General features: G+C 44.3%; 1 protein-coding gene across 2 annotated transcripts in view; it reads left to right on the plus strand.

Annotated features, from left to right (window-relative positions):
* LOC146009244 (alpha-2-macroglobulin-like protein 1) overlaps positions 1 to 26190 on the plus strand; it is a 120376-nt gene that overhangs the window by 84849 nt on the left and 9337 nt on the right. For both annotated transcript variants that reach the window (XM_083149408.1, XM_083149410.1), the window contains 7 exons: positions 3863 to 3944; positions 9404 to 9560; positions 14689 to 14763; positions 16541 to 16703; positions 18140 to 18345; positions 21404 to 21619; positions 25093 to 25220. In XM_083149408.1, coding sequence (XP_083005534.1) covers positions 3863 to 3944; positions 9404 to 9560; positions 14689 to 14763; positions 16541 to 16703; positions 18140 to 18345; positions 21404 to 21619; positions 25093 to 25220 — 1027 coding nt within the window. The remainder of the gene's footprint in view (positions 1 to 3862; positions 3945 to 9403; positions 9561 to 14688; positions 14764 to 16540; positions 16704 to 18139; positions 18346 to 21403; positions 21620 to 25092; positions 25221 to 26190) is intronic.

Raw genomic sequence — 26190 nt, forward strand, 5'->3', positions numbered from 1 at the left:
CTATGGTCTCCCAAAGGATGTGGAAGGTGCATGCATATGTAAGGTTGCTCTGAGCAACCTTACATATGCATGCACGTTCAGGGAGAATTGGGTGGGTGATGTCAGCTGTCTGCTCCCCCCCTCCCTGTCCGTCATGCCCGCATTAGCATAAGAACGACCAGCACCCTTGCCCCCCAATAAAAGCCAATGTCAGTCCTGACTACTGTTCTTGGGCCATTTAAACTACTGTTCTTGGGCATTTAACATGGATAGAATCCTCCTGTAAGGGGCTTAGCTTACTAAGGGGTTAGCTTTGGATGTTAACTAAATATGGCCAGCTTCCTATAGGATCACAAAAGTAGGGGTTTAAAGTCCCAGCTGTCAGCTTCAATATTTGGTCTAGAGGGTAGCATTATACTCATGTGAGCAAACACAGCAGAGTCCAAGCTCAATAACCCTGGGACTTAGAGAACTTATTGTAGTTCACTTACCTTAGCCTAAACTTGTGGGCCAAGAGTACATAGGTAAGGTGTATTGATATAATGTTATTCAATGATGAGGAGCATCCAGGCTTGGCACAAGTTGGGAAGAGAATAGAATCAACTTTATTGGCCATGTATGCTTGCGCACACTAGGAATTTTTTGTGTATTTACAGTGCAGCATCAACCAGGGAGGGGGGGGATGACATACATACATTAAATTGCGACATTATATGCGGGGAACACATGCCCACCGAGCTGCACAGCACTTAGGCAGCCATCAGCGACGCCACTGGTCTTTGCAGCAGCCAGGTGGGTAACAATATAAGCAGGGACAGTACAATATCACACAGGGAACACATACCCACCATGCTGCACAGCGCCTTGGCAGCCATCATCGGTGCCACTGGTCTTTGCAGCAGCCAGGTAGGTAACAGTAAGAGCAAAGACATCGCAGTTGTAGCAGAGATAGCAGAGACAGTACAGTTATCACACAGGGGACACAAGGTTATATATGGTTATATATATTCCAAAAAACAGATCCTAGGCAGCCATTTGCGGCGCCATTTGCAGTGGTGATGGTGGTGGGGGGAGTCATTGTGGCCTGGGGAGAGACAGTGAGGCCTGTGGCTGGAGTTGGGCTCCCGCATCTGCTGGTGATGGGGGTCAGCGGCTTGGGCCTGATCATTTCCATTGAGTCCGGGGGCCTTTATTGGGGGCCGTGGCTGAGCAGTAGGCTCAGGGTGTGAGATAGGGGGGCCAAGGCTGGGCCTGCAGTAGGCCAGAGCGTGGGACAGGGGGCCAAGGCTAAGCCTGCAGGGAAGGGTGGCTACTGCTGGTGAGACAACCAGGGCAAGGGCCACCTAGGTGAGGCAGGGGGCCAGAGTGGGCCTGCAGGGAAGAGAGTGCTCTGGGTCCTCCTCACCGTCCTGACCTGTACCGGGCCCTCCAGGACACTCCCATCCATATAGAGGGGGAGCTGGAGATGATCTTCCTCCTCCAGTGGTCCCCCCGGGCCAATGGCGATGCTGGAGGCTGCAGTGCTGGCTTCCTCTGGCCTGGTGTCACTGCGTCCTCCTCATGGTTGCAGTGCGGCCCGGCCTCTCTGGCACCTCTCCTTCAGCGGGCACGGCATTCTTCCCCTCCTCAGCGCCTCCCAGACGGCGAGCAGGCAGGTCCTGTGTCTCCAGGGCTGCTCCGATATGAGCAGCTGATGCCTGCGCCGCCGGAGGGAGCTCCGTCGCGTCATTCAGCTGCCGCACATCAGGTCCCAAAGCCCCTCCGCTGCTCTCCTCATCTCCGTTATACAGGTAGAGTATCCCCTATCCGTGCATCCCGTATCCGAATTATTCCAAAAACCGTGTTTTTTTTCCCCCCTAACCCTTTTTTAATACTTACCAAGTCCCCCGACGTCCATGGCAGGCCTTCAGCATCCTCTCTGGCGTCTCCAGCGGTCCCAGGAGTGCTTTGCGTGAGTGTGAACGCGCGCCGGTGACGTCACCGGCACGCCTGGGAACTCGCGCAAAGCACTCCTGGGACCGCTGGAGATGCCGGAGACGTTGCTGAAGTCCTGCTGTGGACTCCAGGGACAACGTGGATGCCGAGGGACCACCGGGCACCACCAGGGGACAGGTAAGTATGCCTAATACACTTTTATTCCAAAAAACAGAAAATTCCCTTATCCGGAATGCTCGTGGTCCCGAGCATTTCGGATAAGGGATACTCAACCTGTATATCTCTAATGCTGGCCACACATCAGACCAACTTTCCACCAACCATCCAACTAGTTGGTTGGTTGGACTGAAAATCTGGTACTGTATGGCGGCAAATGCCAATAAAAAAATTTGCTCACAAACTCAGGAGAATGGACAAAAACTTTCAGTGAAATTGTTTAAATCAAAAAGGTTCAACGGTACTGAAATAGCTAAGTGGGCTATTCTGCGTAGTGAAATCCCATCGCGTACCGTCTACAGTGCTGTGCGATGCATGAGATGCAATGCGATGTCCATGTTAACTGCACAGGAGTGCTTATACAATGAAATATCATATGGCACCAAATGCGATGATATGCGATGCAATATTTCATTGTACAAGCACCCATGCCATGACATGTGATGAGTGCTAACAATGAGATGTGATGCTATGTGATGTGTGCATAGTATGTGATGGGTGCTTACAATTGTAAGCACCCGCACCTACGCCATTGTTTAGCATCAACCCCAGTATCCACGCCACCCCGAAGCATGGCGAGCCCGGCGAGGGGCGGCGGAACGCGTCCTCTGACCTTTTCATACCCCCACTATCCACGTCGGCGTGGAGTCGATTGTATATAGTGTGGCGAGCGCAGCGAAACGCATCCTCCGACCTTTTCATACCCCCACTATCCACGTCAGAGTGGAGTTGATTTCAGTCGGCAGATGCGGGATCAAAGTTTTGAAGTTTATTCACCTGAAGAAGTGAATAAACTTTGAAAAGTTGATTCCGCATCTGCCGACTCACGTTGTTATTATCTGAGTGCCGCCTCGATTATATATGTATAATATGATGTATGAAATGCTACTTAATGAACTTGCTGAAACTCCTAGGATCCTAAGACACAAACTAGATTCACTAATTACTCACTGCTTTTATTGTTACTGTAGATTTAGTTGATATTGGACCTGATTCAGGGGGGTCAGATAGAGCAAAGCAGGTGCTTCCGGGACTAAGGGAAAACCGGACCCGGACAAGACCATGGGACGCCGGACTGGACATCAAACTCTGCATTCCAAGGCTTGAGGTGTCCCGTCCTGGGGTGTCTTGTCCAGATGATGCCTGTGATGGCTTTCACCAGGGACATGGGGAAGGGGAGATTACAGCCTCCTCATCTGGTCTGGACCTTTGCGGATTTTGCTACATGCCCGGACCATACAGTGAGGCTTTATTCTCCCCCTTCTCCTGTCCCTGGTGACAGTTATCACAGGACACTCCCCAGACCGGCTTCTTCCATAATGTAATGCAGCAGGAGGCGTCTGGAATTACAAGCCGATTGGTTGCCAACTAAGGATGCAGCGTGGGATTATACTGCAACACCATCAGCCATTGAGGTTATCAGACCGTTCACCTCAGTTCTCTTGCTGAGGCCAGGAAATCCCATTCGGAAGTCTCCGCACTCTCATAAAATGGAAGCGGTACACTGTTGTTTTTTGCAATGGAGCCCATCCCCGCCCCTCCCCCAATCGGCTGCAGACTGTCAATCACCTGACATCTGCAGCAGCCTCTTTGCGAGCGGAGATGCAGGGTCCAACATCAGCACACGGCTCCATTCCCGGCATCTGAACCAGGCCCATTGTAAACAAATGTACAATTTATTTATTTTGTGAATAATTTTCAAAATTTCTATTTTTGTCATGATTCTTCTCAGGGTATCAACGACAGCTGACATACAAACGTGTTGATGGTTCCTATAGTGCTTTTGGAAATAATGATGCTCAGGGAAACACCTGGTAAGTGACTTGGGGGGTGATGTGACAAACATTCAACTTCTCTTATTATAAAGGCTGGGTTTGAAAAATTATAGAAGCTGATTGGTTGGTACTTGTCTCTCCACTTTATCTCTCTCCAAGGTTTTATACAGTTCACTTTTTAAGTCAGATATACAGGGGGAAATTTACTAATATGAAAAACCTAGTTTTTCGTATTAGTATTTTCCCTACGACTGCATACGACTGTTTTAGTCGTATGCAAAGTCGTGTTCCGGAGGGGGATTTACAAAGCAGTCATATACGACTGCTTTGTAACCCTCCGATGTCGTAGGAATTCGTATTAGCAGCCGTATATACGGCTGCTAATACGAATTATTTGTAGGCAGTCTGCACGGATCAGTCAGATCCGTGCAGGCTGCAAGGTGTAAAAAAAATAAAATAAATAAATAAATAAATTAAAAAAAAACGGCGTGGGGTCCCCCCCACAGCCGAAACCAGCACCAGGCTGACAGAGCCTGGAGCCGGTAATTAAAAATCAGGGAACCCGACAAATAGGGGTTCCCTGATTTTTAACAACCAGCCCCAGGCTCCTGCTCTGGGGCTGGTTCCCAAAATACGGGGGACAAAATGACTAGGGGTCCCCCGTATTTTAAGAACCAGCCCCAGGCAAAACCAGCCAGCAGGGTAATGCCACAGCCGGGGGGAGACTTTTTATGCAAGTCCCCCCGGCCAAAGCATTAACCCTACCGACCAGTCAGCCTGGCCAGGGGCCCTGGGGGAGTGGGGACCCCCCCAATAAAGGGGTCCCCCCCTCCAGGACTTACCTGACCAGGCTGAAGCCTGGTGCTGTCCTCGATGCCCCTGGGCGGTGGGCATCGAGCTGATAGCGGTGTAAAAAATAGAACAAACGATTGTTTTTTACTGTGGCACTACAAGTGCCAGCAAGCTGGGACTTGGAGAACCACAAGTCCCAGCCTGCTGGGCATTAAAGGGCCCGCTGGGTCTTGTAGTGCCACAGTAAAAAAAAATAGTTAAATAAAACACACTGACACCCATTTTAAATAAAAGTTTAATACACACATTACACACATACTGATACTTACCTATCTTGATCCCGTTGGTAGGTCGCTGGCTCCGGTGTCGGCGGCTCCGTGTCGGCTGCTCCGTGTCGGCGGCTCCGGGGACGGCGTCCTGTCCGAGGATAATCCATGTTGGACCTGTGGAAGGAATTCCTACTCACCCAGGTCCTGCATGGATGGTCTTCTTTCTTCATCTGTCGACATCCAGGTCTTCTGACAGCTGCTGACGACTTCCAGCAGCTGTCGGCATCTTCCGCGATGCTCCCCGGCTTTTAGAGCCGGAGAGAACCTTCCTCTTCGGCGTCTGGGCTCAGAATGAATTCTGGCCAATCAGGAGCCGCCTAGCGGCCAATCAGGAAAGACCTTTTACACCACTAAGCAGCCGTATTATCAGTACGGCTGCTTAGTAAATCAGAAACCACCATTCTTTTGAATGGTGATTTCTGTCGTATCCTATCGATGGTGTAGACATTCGTATTTGTAAATACAAATACGAATGTTCCATCTTTAGGACTACGAATTGTTGTATTTTTGGGATTGTAAATCCCGAAAATACAAATTCGTAAAAAAAAGGTGTATTTCTCCCCACGAATACACCTTTTTTCTATGAATCCATTTTGGTAAATGTCCCCCACAGTATGAAACAGTGATAAGGGAGGAGAAGTGAGCCAGTGGAGAAGTGGCCCATGGCAACCAATCAGCATTAAAGTAACATCTATAATTTGCATACTTTAAAATTATACAGAGCAGCTGATTGGTTGAAATGGGCAACTTCTCTACTGGCTCACTTCTCTTCCCTTATCACTGCTTCATACATCTGCCACACTGTCTGAAGTTTTGCTTTTCATGACATGGAAAAAATATTTTTTACCCAACAATTAATAGATATTGACCACATAGGGACAAATTCAATTAGCCAAGGTTAATTGGTCTTTCAGGGATATTCAATTTAAGTCTGCTGCTGCCCATGATCACCGCACAGGCTGCAATTAACACAGGTTTCTGTTTAAGCCTGTGGGAGGCCCAAACACAAATCTGCAGCAGAGCTGTTAGCCCATATATCTGGGGGTCACAAAAAATATCAGTAGCCACCTGCGCCCACACGGAATTGCCATTAGAAGACCCACAGATATGGGCTACCAAACCCAGAAAGTATATGCAAAACAGGGGGGATTGGATCTCCACAGCGCTATTCACAGGATCTATTCTTAATGGAAAGTCTCATCCACAATGGTTTCCAGGACACGGGGGAAGAAAAGAGAATTTCTATGTTAGACGATCTATCAGGTATTTCTTCAATTTCACAAAGTGAATCTCCGACACAACTCACCTAGATAAACTAGGAGATTTTCACATAAAGGTTTCTTTAACTCATCAACTCTTTAACACTCATATGAAAGTAGACTCACCCAGGGAGCAGTCCCTATGTTCATCAAAAGTTATCTTTATTAAAAAATTCCACTGGAACACGTAAAATTCATCCAAACGTAAAGAATCCAATTTATTGCTTAAAATGAAGACCACACAGCTCCACAACTGAGTCCCGGTGCCCTAACCCGGAATGAGAACCCAGAATGGCAGTAAGTCCAGAAGATGGTATCCAAGACAGGTAGGTGTGGGTCCCCAATAAAAAGTATTTTCAACACCAACGCGTTTCGAACTTGAAAGTCCTTCCTAAGGCACCTTGGTATTACCTAAAACCCAGCATAATTAATTCTTGCCTATCCTATACAGACAGTATAAAAACAGATTTCCTCCGGTTAATACATACATATATACATTAAAAAAACACATCAGTATATTCTTTTCCTAAGAGTAAACAGTAGACATGGCATTTGCAATAAAATGCCCGTAAATTCCATATTCCATTTCATATCTTTCAGAATGCGTCCCGTGACAGGCGTCATATCCGCTTCCTGTAGCAAACAGTTCCCAAGTGTCTTCCGGGGTCGGACATCATTTCCGCCCCGTGGAACGCATATGCGGCTCAAATGCAGTTTCCGGTATTACGTCTTTCCGGAAATCCCTGGTTCTTGTAAACGCAAGCTTTCTAGCTTCCGTATACTATAATCTCCGGAGGTATTCGAATACAGAAGTGACACGGATTCATTCTCCATTAATGGAAACATATTTAGACATACAAGACAGAAAAAAACAGTGTGTTATTATTTCAATAAACTAAGTGAATATAAAATTATGTTAAAAAGCATTTGAGTCCAAAATCGGCGTTTAAGCCTCTAGGTGCCAACGTCTTTAAATCATAGATGCATCTCTATCTGAGATAATCTGACATGTCTGTCATCCCTCCTCCAATTCGGATGGATGACCTTTATACCACAAAAAGATTTAATATGACTGGGGTCACTTCCATGGCAGTTCTTAAAATGGAGAGACACACTGTGTGTTTCCACACCTTTTTTGATATTTCTCACGTGTTCCGCTAAACAGACTTTTAAAGCCCTGGAAGTCTTCCCCACATATTGTTTATTACACGTACAACTGAGTAAATAAATACAGTATTTTGTGTCACATGTGATAAATTCCATTATCTTGGATGACTTTCCTGTTTGGTTAGATTTATACTATGAATTTTTTCTCTTTGGATTTGCATATCTTGCATAGACTGCAAGTCCCACACCTGTGGAAGCCCTTAGATTTTATAAGGTTACCATTATAGGGTGTGTTGATAGCACTTTTTACTATATATATATATATATATATATATATATATATATATATATATATATATATATCTATATATGAAATTCGGAGTAGGTCCTATATGCTTCTCCAACAAAGGGTCATTATTTAATATGGTTCAATGTTTTTTTTATAATGTGCTCAACCTGTTTGTGTTGGGTGTTAAATTTTGTTATGAATGGGACTCCACAATAATTCTCTATTTTCTTTTTCGATCCCTTCTTTAAAGTTTCCTCTATTCATCTCTGCTCCCCCTTCTAAGTGCATTATCTACTGTCACTGGGTCATATCCCTTTGCAGTGAATTGAAGTTTCATAACCTCTGCCTGTTCATAATAAGTCTCTAGATCCGTACAATTCCTCCGTATTCGGAAGAATTGACTCTTAGGGACACTCTTATTCCAATTGGTGTGATGATTACTATTGAACGGAATATACGAATTACAGTCAGTACTCTTTACATAGTTCTTAGTTTTCACCGAACTGTTTTCCACATATATTAAAAGATCTAAAAAATGTACTTCCTTTTCGCTACTCTCAAAAGCTAGCTTAATGATAGATCATTGTTGTTCAGATACTGGAAAAAAGTATCAAGCGCAGATTTCTCTCCCCGCCAAATAAACAGTACATCATCAATGTATCTTGACCAGGACTCCAGGCTAGCACCATATGGGTGACCACTCCACACGGCAGTGGCTTCCCACATGCCATAAAAAGATTGGCATAGCTTGGTGCCAGCCTGGTGCCCATGGCAGTGCCAGTAAGCTGTAAATAGTAGGACCCTTCATACCAGAAATAGTTATTGGTCAATATCAGGGAAATCCCCTCCAGGATGAATTTTTTTAGGTCAATAGGGGTATTATCCATGCCAAAAAAATACTCTACCGCAGTTAAACCTAGGTTATGCCTAATGATTGTATATAAAGAAGTCACGTCAGCCGTAACTAAAATATCTCCATCCTCCCATTTGGTATCCTGTATGATCTGTAGAACTGAAATTGTGTCCTTCAGAAATTATGGCACCTTTTGTACCATGGGTTGGAGCAATGAATCTAGATAATGTGACTGTGACTGGAACTGATGGTGATGAGATGTTAATATATTACTTGACCTCTTTGACCCCGTGTTTTGCATAAAACTGGGGGACCTGGATGAATTCTGACAGTCACCGACATCGGAATCCTGACTTAAACAGGCTACTTTCCCTCCACGACCCCCATAGAGGGAGAATAGAATAGATGGTGAGCGTGGCGAGCACAGCAAGACTTGAATACGCTCGTCCCCCCCTTCCGTGACAGTCGGGATTCCTATGTTGGAGAAATGACTGTCAGAGGCTAAAACCATAACCAACTCTGGGAATTTATACTGGATTATATGGTTAATGCTGTACCTCCCAACAAGACCCTCTCCAGGACGGATACAATTGTATATTTCTGCATTCATGTATGATTGCCATCACCTGTTTTGTACAAGCTAAATGATAAGAAAGGTGTTGAACATAGGTGATGTCCCTCCTGGAGAGGGTCATGTTGGGAGGTTAATGTCCGGTATCGAGTAATTTACCATGCGAGGAAAAGGGCCTGTAACTGAATAGCCCTGGATGTAAAAGCCCAAGGCTACCCCCCTTTTCCCGACTGTTTACACATTGTGTGTTTTCTAATTATCCAGAAGTGTCCATGAACTTTCATATTATTTCCCACAGGCTGACTGCATTTGTAGTGAAGTCCTTCAACAAAGCGCGGCCTTATATCTTTATAGATGAGAACCACCTGAACGACTCCTTTACCTGGCTGAAAAACAACCGCCAAGAAAACGGCTGCTTCCGCAGTGTGGGGAAGCTTTTCAATAACGCTATGAAGGTGCATTGGGTGTATTTTCTGTAGTAGTATACAGTATGTGACGATGGTGGTAGGATTGTTATCACATGCCAGCTAGCTCCCCACAGGTGATGGCAATCATACATTACCAGGGAAGTCCAGGAACAGAGCAGGTAGGCAACCCTGTCCCACCATGGTCCTAATTGTTGGAGTTAATCTATCTAATTTTCTGGTAGGTTAAATGGCTCCCAACAACAAAATTAGGTGTGTGTGTGTGTGTGTGTGTGTGTTTAGGTCAGACTAGATGGGCCAAGTGATTTTTATCTGTCATCCTGTTCTATGTTTCTGTGTCAATCAGGGTTGCTGACCAGCCCCTCTCCATGAGGGAGAAAATGCTCTATTACTTGACTTCCCTGGTAATGTAGGATTGCCATCACCTGTGAGGACCATGGTGGGATCCATGATCTCAGGGGAAACGGTTGTTAGTTGATACTATTAAGGTCAACATACATTAGGTTGACCACTGAAGGTTGACCTTAGATTCGATACAGACAAAAGGTGGACACGCCTAAGGTCGACAGGGTCAAAAGTTCGACACAAACATTGGGTCAACATTGGGAAGGTCACAGTCAAAAGGTCAATATGGGGTTTTTTGAGCTGACATGTGCCGATAGGCGGAATTTCATACCCTACCATCCACTAGGGCATGGAGGGAGAATATGATAGTGTGCCCAGCATGACGATGCACCGCGCCCGAAGAATGACGAACGCAGCAAGCCATGTGGTGGGAAGGCGGCGCACAGAAACAGTGTGCATGTCGACATTCGGGACCCAAAAAACTAGAAAAACCCCAATGTTGACCTAATGCTTGTGTCGACCTTTTGACCATGTCAACCTTAGGCATGTTGACATTTTGTCTGTGTAGACCTAAGGCCTGTCGACCTTAATTTTGTTGACCTAATAATCCCTACCCGATCTCAGTGCTGTAATTCAGCAATGTTAATCATGACACCGAACGTGCTGCCCAATGGACCATTGTTTGAATATATTAAGGCAAGGTGCATCTCTGTATATGTCAGGGACCTTATTCTGGTCATTCACATCAGCCCCTTCATTCGCATAGGGCCAATGTTTTGTATCTGCGCATGTGCAGACACAGTGTGCGTGAGGCCGCGATGAACAAACTGTGCCGTGGGTGCATGCACCCAACATTGTGGGGGGCGGCGGGCAAGGTGGTTCACCCATGGGTACGCCCAGTGTTTCATGGGTGTTCCCATGGAAATCGCCGGTGACGTGGGTGCCGAGGGCGGGCAGCTAACATCACCAAATGTCTGCTGCCAGCCCACATCCTTCAGAATGCCCACGCACATCTAAGGTTAGCTCAGAGCAACCTTAGATGTGCGTGTGCCTTCCACATCATTTGATGGTTATCGACCATGTGGGTGTTTCCCCGCAGCCTGTGAATGGATGTTTATGTTAATCATCTATTTACAGCCAGTGCGTGCGAACACACACTGTGAGGGCGCTGTCCCTAAATTAATTCTGGAATGAACTTGCTTGATGATTTCCTGGTTTGACTGATGTCTTTCGACACTGTCTCGACAGGATGAGGCCTCTTACTGACCTCTGTGGGGGTCCCTATATGCACATAAAGGTATCTTTTATGTGTTCCCCAGGACTGTCTCACTTCACTCCTCCTTTGACCTCGCACTCTTTTTCATGAACCCAATATAGATGTTACTGACCTTATATAAAGGCCCTATTTTCATATAAAGGTATCTTTAATGCAGGTTTTACGATCCTCTGGTAACTTCCTTGTCACTTTAGACTCCCAACATTCACATCAACACGTCTCAAAGACCAACACTCACCTCTATGTGAGGCCCTATAGGCACATAACGGTTTCTTTAGTCTTTTTCAAGGTAAGGATATTTCTCCACACCAACGTACTCCATAAAAAATTTATTCCATGTGGTACAAGGTAAAAACAGACGATAAAAAATGTGTTAAAAAAACAAACACAAAAATGGTGAGACCTTCAAGTTTCAAACTCTCCCTGTATCCGGAACAGGTTGAGCCGAATTTGCCAGATGTAAAATAGCACAAAAAAGTCTCACCATCAGCTGTGTCCCCTCCTTCACCAACGCGTTTCGGGCTCCAGGTTATGGCCCTTTTTCAAGGTGTGAGAGGTAAGTATACTGGGGTGGTTTATATACCTGTCCCCTTCATTACTAAAAAACAGTAATACAAAAACCTGGGCCGGAGCAGAAAAATAACTGCCTCCTATAAGCCCTCCTAAACAACTAGCTAATACATTTTCTGTTCCTGGCTACACTTCTATTACATCCATATATCCAATACACATACTGTCACATAATATGAATAACATTGCGCATACAGTATAGACAAGATCCACCACATCCCTTCCGGGATTAGCGTCCATGTTTTCTCTCTTTTCATCCAACTCCTCACACACCTGTGAGAGTTGCGTCGCGTCACTTCCGGTCCGGCGGAAATGACTTCCGGTTGCCGGATCGTGCGCAAATGCCCGCTTCAGTGGTTCCGCTTATCACTATACAGCTCTCCTCCCTGTGTGCGCGTGAAACGCTTCCTCTATGCGCTTCCTCTGCAGGCACAGGTGTCACATCCTTCTCAATTCGTATGCACAGCGGGGACCATTTTGGATGCTCCATTTCCATAAGGATCAATGCTGTATGGTATGTGTCCCTGCTTCAGGGGGCCATGATGTAGCCAAAAAACGTAATTGTTTCCTCCATGGATTAATCCAGACATAAACAAACATAATAAAAAGCACACATTAGTAAATTGCAGTTTCATAAAAAACAGTTTCATAAAAAACACTTTACTTCAAAAGCCACATTTAACCCGTTTGGTTCTATTGTCTTGTGAGAATAGATTTTTTTCATCTCAGCACAAGACAATCTTTTCTCCCTGTCATTAACCCTCCAGTGCTCTTTTATAACATTAACACCACAGAATGAAAACAAATGTTTAGTGTCGCAGTTATGTATATTTTTAAAATGCAGAGACACATTATGGGTTTCAGTCCCCTTTTTGATATTTCTCACATGTTCTGCCATGCGAGTCTTAAGCATTCTAGTGGTTTTATACATAACTGCGACACTAAACATTTGTTTTCATTCTGTGGTGTTAATGTTATAAAAGAGCACTGGAGGGTTAATGACAGGGAGAAAAGATTGTCTTGTGCTGAGATGAAAAAAATCTATTCTCACAAGACAATAGAACCAAACGGGTTAAATGTGGCTTTTGAAGTAAAGTGTTTTTTATGAAACTGTTTTTTATGAAACTGCAATTTACTAATGTGTGCTTTTTATTATGTTTGTTTATGTCTGGATTAATCCATGGAGGAAACAATTACGTTTTTTGGCTACATCATGGCCCCCTGAAGCAGGGACACATACCATACAGCATTGATCCTTATGGAAATGGAGCATCCAAAATGGTCCCCGCTGTGCATACGAATTGAGAAGGATGTGACACCTGTGCCTGCAGAGGAAGCGCATAGAGGAAGTGTTTCACGCGCACACAGGGAGGAGAGCTGTATAGTGATAAGCGGAACCACTGAAGCGGGCATTTGCGCACGATCCGGCAACCGGAAGTCATTTCCGCCGGACCGGAAGTGACGCGACGCAACTCTCACAGGTGTGTGAGGAGTTGGATGAAAAGAGAGAAAACATGGACGCTAATCCCGGAAGGGATGTGGTGGATCTTGTCTATACTGTATGCGCAATGTTATTCATATTATGTGACAGTATGTGTATTGGATATATGGATGTAATAGAAGTGTAGCCAGGAACAGAAAATGTATTAGCTAGTTGTTTAGGAGGGCTTATAGGAGGCAGTTATTTTTCTGCTCCGGCCCAGGTTTTTGTATTACTGTTTTTTAGTAATGAAGGGGACAGGTATATAAACCACCCCAGTATACTTACCTCTCACACCTTGAAAAAGGGCCATAACCTGGAGCCTGAAACGCGTTGGTGAAGGAGGGGACACAGCTGATGGTGAGACTTTTTTGTGCTATTTTACATCTGGCAAATTCGGCTCAACCTGTTCCGGATACAGGGAGAGTTTGAAACTTGAAGGTCTCACCATTTTTGTGTTTGTTTTTTTAACACATTTTTTATCGTCTGTTTTTACCTTGTACCACATGGAATAAATTTTTTATGGAGTACGTTGGTGTGGAGAAATATCCTTACCTTGAAAAAGACTAAAGAAACCGTTATGTGCCTATAGGGCCTCACATAGAGGTGAGTGTTGGTCTTTGAGACGTGTTGATGTGAATGTTGGGAGTCTAAAGTGACAAGGAAGTTACCAGAGGATCGTAAAACCTGCATTAAAGATACCTTTATATGAAAATAGGGCCTTTATATAAGGTCAGTAACATCTATATTGGGTTCATGAAAAAGAGTGCGAGGTCAAAGGAGGAGTGAAGTGAGACAGTCCTGGGGAACACATAAAAGATACCTTTATGTGCATATAGGGACCCCCACAGAGGTCAGTAAGAGGCCTCATCCTGTCGAGACAGTGTCGAAAGACATCAGTCAAACCAGGAAATCATCAAGCAAGTTCATTCCAGAATTAATTTAGGGACAGCGCTGAAGTGTTTTTCATTTTTGTGTATTGTATTTTGTTGGTGGGAGTGTGGTGACCCACAGAAATTACACACAGCAGCAGCCCCGGGCGCAGCTATCCATCTGTCGAACCTATTGTTTTTTACACACTGTGAGGGGGTGCGGGTGGCCTGGCATTTGCCTGGTGGAGTTTGGTGGACTCGCAAGGTTGAGATTTTGCAGCCTTACGAATAAATCAGAAAAACTCCCCAGAGGTGATTTATAAGTGCAGAATGCCTGCTATCTAGTACAGATCAGCATTAGACCCGCTCAGCACTTTGTAGTGATCTGAGGGCCCTTCCAGACAACTCATTAAAACACATATTGCAGATCTCATTAGGGCAGGAGAAGGGATAGAGTGCACTTTATAACTTATCACCATTAAGCTTTGTTACTTTTATTTTAAACTAAATAAAAGGAACATTTTAAAGTATTTTTAAAAAAATATTTCCTATTTTTTCTTTCTTTCTGTACATGGTCAAATAGTTTAACTGCATCCCATGATTTGTTATATACAGGGTGGAATAGACGATGATATTTCCCTCTCTACATATGTAACAATAGCTCTTCTGGAGGCTGGTGTGTCTGTAGAGGTAAGTGACCAATAGCATGCCAAGATTCTGATAATCCAATGACGTGTCTACATCTCGTATGTGAGATTGTGTTCAGGGTCAACTGCACAGAAATATGTGTTTTTAATGTATAATCAATGAAATGAGGCCCCCTATTGGTCAAATCATGTAGGAACGTGTTCCATGATATATTTTGGGGTGTGCTACCACAGACAAATAAAGAGATCAAATATTTTGATAGGACAGAAAAGATATTGTCAGGTGTGGTGCACCAAAGAAGAAATACAGTGAAATATAACTTTTATTATGACCTTAAAAAACTGAGAAATTTTAAAAATAACACAAATAAACAAGTGCAATCAGTGTGTGTGCGGATGGGCCGCGTGTTAAATGGTACTCTCCTAAATTAACATGTTTATTCAGCACACTGTCTAATATGGTAGTTTAATCTCCACTCGTCTCAAAAATAACTTGAAGAGATAATACAGGTTGATCCTGTTGTGAAACACAGTACTGGGTATTTCATATGTCAGATAAGTAGTGATACTTTATTAGACTAGATTCCACATCTGTGTTACAATATTTCTTCATGAACAAATGATGTACTTATTTACAAAGTGTGAGTGTTTTACTATAGCACTGTGTTCATTTCAGAGCACTGTTTTGGTATCAAAATCACCTTATTGCACTTGGTGGTTGATACAATAAAACTCCTGCCGCAAGCCAATCATACATATAATACAGAGATCACTTAGTATGATTTTGTATTTATGCACTATGCTACCATCAATATCTGTTATGCCTGGCAAGAAAAAGTATTACTGCCAGCATGTATTCATGTAGTTCAACCGCTAATGGCGGTAGTAGCCGTTATATATACAGTTCTAAACGTTTCTGGTAGTGTTCACATTTGACCTGTGAAACAAACCAGATGCCCGTGCCAGTATTATGTAACAAGAGACATCATTAATACTTGATGGCAACAGTGGTAATGGCGAATCACATGATTATTTCATCTGTAGTGTGCTCACATACAAGTCCGTGAGACACACAAGATGTCAGTGTCGGTGTGTGGCAGAGAGTACGAGTGGCACTTAGCGGTTCAGTGCATAGAGAGCTCTTAAAAGAGCTAGAAGTTTGGAGGCGCTGAGTCAATCATAGGTGATGCAGGAGAGACACACAGAGTAATGTCTGCATGGCTGAAGGTGCCGTGCCGATGCGCGTTTTACTGTCAGAGCTTTCTCAGGGCAGTTTGCCCTGAGAAAGCTCTGACAGTGAAACGCGCGTCAGACTTGTTTGTGAGCACACTACAGATGAAGTGATCGTGTAATTCACCATTGCCAGGGCAGTAGAGAGCCTGGCTTGGCCATGGTTCTTTTCAGGGGCTATGGCCTAATCACAGAAGGTGTGGTCATGCACTCTTAGAATAAAATGCAGAAAATATAACACATTAAGCAACTCCCTGGCCACACTGCAGCCCAGCACACAGTAGCATGTTCTGGTTTGGGAAGAGCTGCTGCCATGTAATGTAACTTGGCCCCCCCTCACTCAGCGCCACTGAAGATTGGCATTAGAACAATACATAGATCAAAAGAAAGAAGCAGAACTACGCTACTTAAATTACAAAATAAATTAAATCAATTAATTTAGTTAAATACTGAAAGTGCAGCATCGTAAATTCCTTCTACTTCTTTTGTTTTTCCTCACTTATATACACCACATTAGATAACTGCTCATTTGTATGTTATCATTATACCATCATAGTATTGAGACTCCTACTTATCCCATTTCCTGTCAGGATCCTCTGGTGAGGGACGCGGTGTCCTGCCTGCGGAAGGCTGCTGTGGGTGTGAGCAATGTATACACCCAGGCTCTGCTGCTCTACACCTTCACTTTGTGTGGAGAGACCGAGCTCAGGAACACATTGATGGATAAATTGGAGGCAAAAGCAGTGAGAGGCGGTAAGGAATGGGCTGAGCTACAGAGAGATATGGTGCAAATGAATGTTATACTAATGCGCCAGAACAATACATACTGTCTGAGGAGTTCTAGAGGACTTCAGTGAGAGGACATCAGTCTATTATAGTTTCCTGGTGTGTGTGAGGGTATTGTGATACCTTATGATGCACCATTATGGTAACACCCCAAATGACCAGTGTCCTTAATTCACTGCACCCCCCTCCTCCAACCCCAATATGGACTGGGCTGCCATCTGGCGGCACTGCTGGGACTCCAGTCCCAAGTCCAGAGAGAAGGGGAGACCAGGACTGAAGACCATTAAGAATCATTGGTCATAAACTAAGTTCACATTTCCCTTGAAGCAATGTAGAGGTACAGTAGGTAGTGCTGTCACTGAGGTCTCAACAGTCACCCCAGGGGTTCTAGATGGGAACCTGCCTTTGTTGCAGTCCTGGAACCATGTTATAACATTCCTCACATAAAGTAAGTAAAATGTACAGACATTTAGGGTTTGATGGATCAAACAGTGACGGTGCAGGTGGCAACCAATCAGCTTCTACATGTAATTTTTTGAGTTTACTTGATAAATGCTTCTTTACAGCTGATTGGTTGCTATGGGCAACTTCTTCTTTCGACCCCTTCTTTACTCTTTTCACTAGATTACAATGGGAGTAAAACTGCTATATATGTGCTATAATAATGTAGAAATACTGGAGTGTGAATATTGGCGACCTATGAGGGAAATACTAAGCATTATTACAGCCCTAAAAGTGTTTATCTCAGGCCTTGCACATTTGGCCGCACAGTTATTGACAAGTACAACAGATGCTGCTGCATGCTCTTTTGACCCATGGAGGTACTGTATCCTGTTACCAGAGGTAGGTCACCATATGGCAAAAAATGGGTATTTGCCATAAGGGGCTATCCAATTATAGCACAGTTTTACTGTACTGTAAATAACCCTGTATTGCACAGAAACACATTAGTTCTGAAAAAAGCAGCTGACCTGTGTTTGCGAAGCCATATTTGCAGGTTTTGAGATGAATTATTAGGGATTTGGTTTCACCTGCCCGAGTCAAGGAAACCAAACCCCTGACAAGTTCCAGCATCTGGGGCTAATAGGATAGCTGTGCAGTGTCCTCCACTATCTTCAGGCTTTTAGATGAGAACTTGATTCTAGACAGGTCTGTATGTTATATATACCGAAGGGCACTTGTCCTTGCTTTGTGTAATAGTATAAAGCAGTAAAGGTCAAGGCAGAGTTAAGTATTTAGACCAAAGCTGGGGAGTTTAATGTGGGGATAGCTCAGTTCATTCAATGTTACTGCCTATCCTATGATCTTCTCATCATAATGTATGAGTATGATGTACAGTATATTTGTGTTTGTCCATGCATATATATGTATTAGTAGTGTCTCACACCACGCTGTATCTACAGATGGACAGCTGCACTGGGAGCGGGAGTTGGCTCCGGTCCCTGATGTTCCGTACTGGTACCGTGCTCCATCTGCAGAGGTGGAACTAACGGCCTACATGCTCATGTCACTTGTCTCAGACCCCGTAAAAGACATAGGCAAAGCTTCGCAGGTTGTGAACTGGTTGAGCAAGCAGCAAAATCCGTATGGAGGATACTCATCCACACAGGTGATATAATGAAGTATTCTACAGTCACTAAAGCTCCGTAATATAAAATTAAAAGAAAGCAAAGCCCCATACACACTTCGGCCAACCTTTGGCCAACCATCTGTTGTTGAATTGCACATCCCAGCATGCCCTGCAAAAGTTTTAGCATGGCTAAATAGCAAAAATGTTGCAGAGCATGCTGGGATGCATGGTTCAACAGCTGGAGTGCCGAAGGTTCCCCATCCCTACTTTAAAAAGATAGGACTCCTTAGTACATGTTGTTTTGTGGTCCCGTCACCAGCAGACAATATCACCCTGCTCTATGGAAACATATTTTTCATTTATGGATAGCAGGGCGCTACTATGTCCTGTCTTTAATACTGGCACCTGCAACCGTTAGTGAATTAACATATAAAACAGTCCAATCTTGTTAATATATTAACCCACTAGTGCCAAATAATGTTTCCATACATGGGTAGAAGGCAGCCTATGTCCTATCATAATGACACCAACACACATGGGGACATCCATATTTGGAGGACTCCTCTCTTTCGGACAATGAATCCCAGTATAATTTATATGGTGGACAAGGCATGTCAGAAAGATGAGATCCAAGTTTGGTAGGAGACAGATGCAGGCTTGAATGTTGGTCAACCACAATTGCTTTTTTTGGCTATTGGCAACTGCACCATTGTCTAGAAGGCTTAGTACATATCTCACTTGTTATGGATATTTACCTATTTGCATTTAGCCTCCACCTAATTAAATACTTGGTATTATCCCCATAATCAATATCAGTGCGTATGGGAACTAGCCTTATCCCCATTACTAGATATCTGTCAGAAAACAGGTGTATCTGCACAAACACATAGCCCACAGTTCCAACCTTACGTCCTCTGGTAACTTCTCCAGCTGTTGCTACTGAGTTCCGCCCTTCAGTCTCAAGTAGAGATGCAGCTGAGTTCTGCCTGTACCTCCATACGCTCTTCTGTGATCAATGGGGGAGAGTTATCAAGGCAGAATAGATTTGCATTCATCCTCCACCAGCCCCTAATTTTCTCCATCATCAAAACATGTTTTTCTTCTGCACCTGGTCTAAAACATGAATGGGGAGTGAGTGGTGCGCTATCAACAGCAGCTGGCACTGGGTTGTCAGACCCAAATTTTATGTTAAAAAGAAAAAAGTGATGTGCCAGCGCTGGCTGAATAATTAGAAAGACCAGACGGTATCTCAAAAATATTACAAATTTAATTTATACATATATAAAAACAATCAAGAAAAGTAATAAACACATAAAAATAATAATGATAAAATTAAATTAAAAAATGAGCACAGAATACTTGATGAATATTGCGGAGCTCCACATTTGTGGAATGAAAGGTAAAAGTTAGTGATATTACCATCTGTAGATTAAGGTGTGTTGAATGGAAACACCAGAAGGAAGGTGATGACAAAGTCCCATTAGAAATGACCTGAGTAGGAATACAGGTGAAATTCTCCCTATTTGGCGTCTTCTCCTTGTATTGGCTGGATGATTAGGAACTGGCTGAAGTCCCATAAACGATTTGTAATCCCATAAAAAGATTTAGGAGATGATGGACGTCTGTGGGAGATGGGGCATCACTTTAAGAGATGGAAGATGGAGGTTAAATGCAGCTCTTTGAGCTGCATTTAACCTCCATCTTCCATCTCTTAAAGTGATGCCCCATCTCCCACAGACGTCCATCATCTCCTAAATCTTTTTATGGGATTACAAATCGTTTATGGGACTTCAGCCAGTTCCTAATCATCCAGCCAATACAAGGAGAAGACGCCAAATAGGGAGAATTTCACCTGTATTCCTACTCAGGTCATTTCTAATGGGACTTTGTCATCACCTTCCTTCTGGTGTTTCCATTCAACACACCTTAATCTACAGATGGTAATATCACTAACTTTTACCTTTCATTCCACAAATGTGGAGCTCCGCAATATTCATCAAGTATTCTGTGCTCATTTTTTAATTTAATTTTATCATTATTATTTTTATGTGTTTATTACTTTTCTTGATTGTTTTTATATATGTATAAATTAAATTTGTAATATTTTTGAGATACCGTCTGGTCTTTCTAATTATTCAGCCAGCGCTGGCACATCACTTTTTTCTGGTCTAAAACATGATCTTATTCCTGAACATTGTTAATATATTGTCATTTACCCGACGTCGGGATCCCGACTGTCAAAACGCTGACAGACAGGTGCTCGATGGCCACCCGCTATTTTCCCTTGTGGGGGTCCACGACTCCCATAGAGGGAGAATAGAATAGGTGGCGAGCGCAGCAATCCACCATGCCCGCAGCATGGCGAGCGTAGCTGTCTGAGTCCGGGCAGTCGGGATCCCGACGTTGGGCTAATGAATGTCAGGATCCCGACTGTCGGAACCCTATACCACACCCAACCACTAAGGGTTCTGGTATGCTGGCACTTTAGTAGCAGGTCAGGTGGTATTTAAATGAGTGAAGGGTTTAAGCCAATCAGGGTGTTGTAGGCAGGCTTGAAGTGATCACGAGCGGCTTGAAGTGATCACGTGCTAAGGTGATCTGCCTCTTTCTTGTGAATCCCCACCCTCCCATGCCTATTTCTTTTCCTTTAGCGGCGGTAAAGAACAGTCATCATGAGTAGTTGTGTGACTATGTAGATAGTGGGTGCGCTCTCCCCGACATCGATTGTCAGGTGCCATGGTTCTGCACGGGAGATGGCCACACCATCTGCAAGGGTGGTTTGTGTAGGGAGAGTGATCACCAGCGTATGGTATGGTGATGTTTACCCCCACTGTCCATTCTTGACCGTTCTTTGGTGGCGCCACCAATTTTGATAGTATCATAAGTTGTCAAAATAAATTTGACATTCAAGTTTTGAAATGCCAGCACTTGTGTCTGTGTCTTTATTTTAGTGTTAAGTTATGGTTAAGTTATGGTTAAGTTTTTAAAGTGTTAAGCATGAAGATACCCGATGGTGAGTTTATGCAATCTAGTATTAAAAGCACGGCATTCATCGCACCGTGTAAGGGCACCTTGACAGCCATTTTTCTGTTCACAGGACACTGTTGTGGCCATTCAGGCGTTAGCCACATATGCAGGAGTCACATTCAGTGATAAGGGGGATGTGACGGTGACTGTCAGTTCTAAGACTGGCTTTCAGCAGCAGTTCCATGTGGACAACAATAACCGGCTGCTGCTGCAAAGAGCGTCACTACCAAATATCCCCGGAGAGTACACGGTGACATCCACTGGGGGTGGTTGTGTCTATGTGCAGGTCAGTGGTTACTTTCTGTCACTTGTCTTCTAACTATTAGAGCCTTAAGCCCTGTACACACTATGCAATAAAGGCAGATGATATGTATGATAATTTTCTCGTTCAGTGGTGTATCAATAACACTGCAGACTCCGCGGTGGCTTGGAGGCGCTTGGTAAGTTTGGGTGCCGGGGGTCTACAGGGGCTATTGCCGCTCCACTAATGGGAACACCACCGTTGCTGGGTCTGTTACTGCTCCGCTGCCAGACCCCCGGGATCAGCAGGTCTTCCTGTCTGCGGTTACGGTCCCAGGGCTCCTCCTGCTGCCATTATAAATGCCCTTTACAAAAAGACTGCTCCCTCACAGCAGACAGTTATTGAGGATGGTAGAGGATGCGGCTGCCATTTTGCAACAGACATTTTTCATTGTACCAGGGGGAGAGCGCCAGGACCGCAGACAGGTAGATCTGTTGGTCCCGGGGGACCGGCAGCAGAGCAGCAACAGCCCTGGTGATGGCAACGGTCCTGTTAGTGGTGAGAAGGGGGCGTTAAACTTCTTTTGCAGGGGGGTACATACATTTAAGTTACGCCACTGATATCGTTAACGATATTATCATGCATATTCTGTGTGTATGAATTATAATGATGCGCGCTCCTGTGGGTTGTTAACAGATAAGAAGATGGGTGAGCAAACGTTTGCGCCTGAAAGCAGCTTAAATTTAAGGTGATGAGAAAAGGGGAGTTACACCAGCCCCCCAAAAGTAAGTGTAAAGAGAAAAAAGATTCCCACACCAGTAATAAAAGCGCTAAGATTACTTTCCTATTTTTCATATGTTATGTGCTTCTCCTCCGTAGTCTCTTCTTTTTGGTAGACTAGTATGTGAGGAGACAAATAACAACAGAGGTGCAGCAAACCTCGTATAATATTGTTTAGACGATATTGCTATTGATGGACTACAAGAGCACCATCAGACATAAGACCAGTAAATGAATTCGGGGATCCCCCCTTACAGGTTACTCACAATCATGTAGTGAGAGTCTGGCGTATCATAGAAGGTATATATGCAGTATTCGTTCCCAAATCATCAGGTGACACAATCGCTATGATAAACGAATGATTTTATTTTAGTGTGTTATACAGTAAGAATAAAAAAGGAAAGTGAGTTACTCATCTTGAGGTTTCTGGGAGTCCAGCAGGCTGTATGGGTGGAAAATACAGGAAAGAAACGGGGCCCCGTTCGTGTACAGCTGTACCTCCCTCCTCCAACAAGATAAAGGTCCTCACTTCCTAGTAGTCAGTGCCAACGCGTTTCGATCATTGGTTGATCTTTTTCAAGGCAGTAACTGACTATGTGGTTGGAAGGGTTTATATACCCCTCTTCTAATGAATATTTCCATCTGATGTGTAATAGTCCTGTAGTGTGTATAACATAAACATTGTCCATAAGATCCATAGCAGAAAACATAATCTATACATACTCCTGGGCAGCGCTCCGTTTAGCTACTTCCGGCTAGCGGCCATATTGCTTCCGCCGGAAGTGATGTGCATGTGTCTCATGTAATGAATCCCTCGTCGTCTGATCCACCGGCGGCCATCTTGGTACACCCGGCGGTAATTGCGCATCTTGTTTGCCGTTGCTCTAGCTTCAGTTCTCCAGCGGCAGTCATCTGGGTTCGTCTGGGGGTTATTGTACTTTCTATTGCTGTTGTTTTTCGCTTTTAATTCTCCGGCGGCCATCTTGGTACACCCGGCGGTGATTGTGTTTCCTGTTGTTATTATTCTGGCTTTCTTTCACCGGCGGCGGCCATCTTGGTACACCCGGCGGCAGATGAACTATATCTGCCGCCGGGTGTACCAAGATGGCCGCCGCCGGTGAAAGAAAGCCAGAATAATAACAACAGGAAACACAATCACCGCCGGGTGTACCAAGATGGCCGCCGGAGAATTAAAAGCGAAAAACAACAGCAATAGAAAGTACAATAACCCCCAGACGAACCCAGATGACTGCCGCTGGAGAACTGAAGCTAGAGCAACGGCAAACAAGATGCGCAATTACCGCCGGGTGTACCAAGATGGCCGCCGGTGGATCAGACGACGAGGGATTCATTACATGAGACACATGCACATCACTTCCGGCGGAAGCAATATGGCCGCTAGCCGGAAGTAGCTAAACGGAGCGCTGCCCAGGAGTATGTATAGATTATGTTTTCTGCTATGGATCTTATGGACAATGTTTATGTTATACACACTACAGGACTATTACACATCAGATGGAAATATTCATTAGAAGAGGGGTATATAAACCCTTCCAACCACATAGTCAGTTACTGCCTTGAAAAAGATCAACCAATGATCGAAACGCGTTGGCACTGACTACTAGGAAGTGAGGACCTTTATCTTGTTGGAGGAGGGAGGTACAGCTGTACACGAACGGGGCCCCGTTTCTTTCCTGTATTTTCCACCCATACAGCCTGCTGGACTCCCAGAAACCTCAAGATGAGTAACTCACTTTCCTTTTTTATTCTTACTGTATAACACACTAAAATAAAATCATTCGTTTATCATAGCGATTGTGTCACCTGATGATTTGGGAACGAATACTGCATATATACCTTCTATGATACGCCAGACTCTCACTACATGATTGTGAGTAACCTGTAAGGGGGGATCCCCGAATTCATTTACTGGTCTTATGTCTGATGGTGCTCTTGTAGTCCATCAATAGCAATATCGTCTAAACAATATTATACGAGGTTTGCTGCACCTCTGTTGTTATTTGTCTCCTCACATACTAGTCTACCAAAAAGAAGAGACTACGGAGGAGAAGCACATAACATATGAAAAATAGGAAAGTAATCTTAGCGCTTTTATTACTGGTGTGGGAATCTTTTTTCTCCTGTGGGTTGTTATCTACCCTCTTTCGCATCTGTGCATACAGTCAAATTTTGCCCACAGTATGACGTTCATTACTAGGTGCGTATTGTTCAGTGTTTATGAACAATAAAGATAGATACATTTTTCACAACATCTGGAGGGCCACAGTTTGGACATGCCTGCAGTAGGGTGGATGAAACTTAAGGGGCATATTTATTACTTATAGAATCCTTATTCCTTATTGCCTCTATTTGCAGCAATAAGAAATCAAGGTTTTCCCCAATATATTAAAATACACCCAGAGAGACTGGAGCTCACCCCTGTGGTGTGTAAGAAGTGATGGGATAACATTAGAAATCCCTCTGTAACTTTTTCAGATGCCATTCACGCTATTGCAAATTCCTTGTGTGTGTGTGTGTGTACATGGGAAGACTAATAGGGCCAAGTGGTTCCCATAGCAACCAACCAGATTCTATCTATCTTTTTGAAGGTTCTAAATAAATAAGAACCTGATTCCATCTTCAATAGAACTTTCATCTCAGTAAATTTACCCCAATACCTGCATTCTTATCTGCATTTATCTGGGTAGTAAATGATCTTGTTTGTCCTCATCCAACAGACAGTCCTGAGGTACAATGTCCCTCCACCCAAACGAGATGCCACCTTCTCATTAACTGTGACACCATTTACAAGACGAGATTGTCTGAAGGATCAAGTGACAAAGTTTGAAATTCTGATCAATGCTTCGTGAGTACTTAATGCTTCTGTATATATTATCATGTATTATAGATGCTTCTCTCCAAATAGTGACTATTACGCATTGCACTCTTACCAGTGACCGAAAACACTCACATCCTAACAGAGACTAGTGAGTTCGGATATTCTATCAGTGACACATCAGCTGGGTGTACACACCTAAACATTTACCTGTCCAATCTGACTGGTGGGAGCAAACATCTGGTAATGTATGGGAGCAAATGACAATCAACCACTCACTCACAAAGGCTGGAAAATTGACAAAAACAATTGTCCAGATAAATTTGTTAAATCAAATGGACTTAACCAATTTGTCTGAAAGAACATTTGGTCCTTATTCTGGTTGGTGCGGTAATGTCCGCGTTCGTTCGGCCCGCCGATGTTTTGTGTCTGCGCATGTGCAGAGGCGTCTCTGCGCATGTGTGAACGGAACGCACGTCCAAATTCCGCATGAAATGTGTACACTACGAACAGGGGGTGGAGAGGGGCGTGAAGGGCTATTTGGGCTCATTACCATATGTTTACACCCCGCGTTTCATGGGCGTTCCCATGCAAACGCTGGGTGTACGTATGGTAATGCGGTCGTGACGCACGTGCAGGGGGCGGACATATAACATTGCCGGATGTCAGCTGCCCGCCCAGATCCCTGCTTTTGCACGGAGAAATGCCCGTGTGGTCTGAGGTTGCGAGAGCTGCCTGGCCACTCGGTCCTGCATTCGATGGTCTGCGACCATCGAATGATGGGGGAGGTTCCCTGAGATGGAGGAGGTGTATTCATGAGAAATACACGTGCGGTCTGTTCGGACAGCTTCTTACCGCGTTCGGACGGAGTTGGCGATCCGTATGGAAGGCGGGGTTTCGGACGCACGGTCCTGGCCGCATATTCGGATCCAGCCGCACCGATCAGAATAAGGGCCATTGTCGGTTTTACAGTATTCGGGAGCAAATGTTCCATTCTCAT

This window comes from Crinia signifera, chromosome 6 (assembly GCF_055691185.1).
Source record: "Crinia signifera chromosome 6, ASM5569118v1, whole genome shotgun sequence".
In the NCBI taxonomy this organism is placed as follows: Eukaryota; Metazoa; Chordata; class Amphibia; order Anura; family Myobatrachidae; genus Crinia; species Crinia signifera.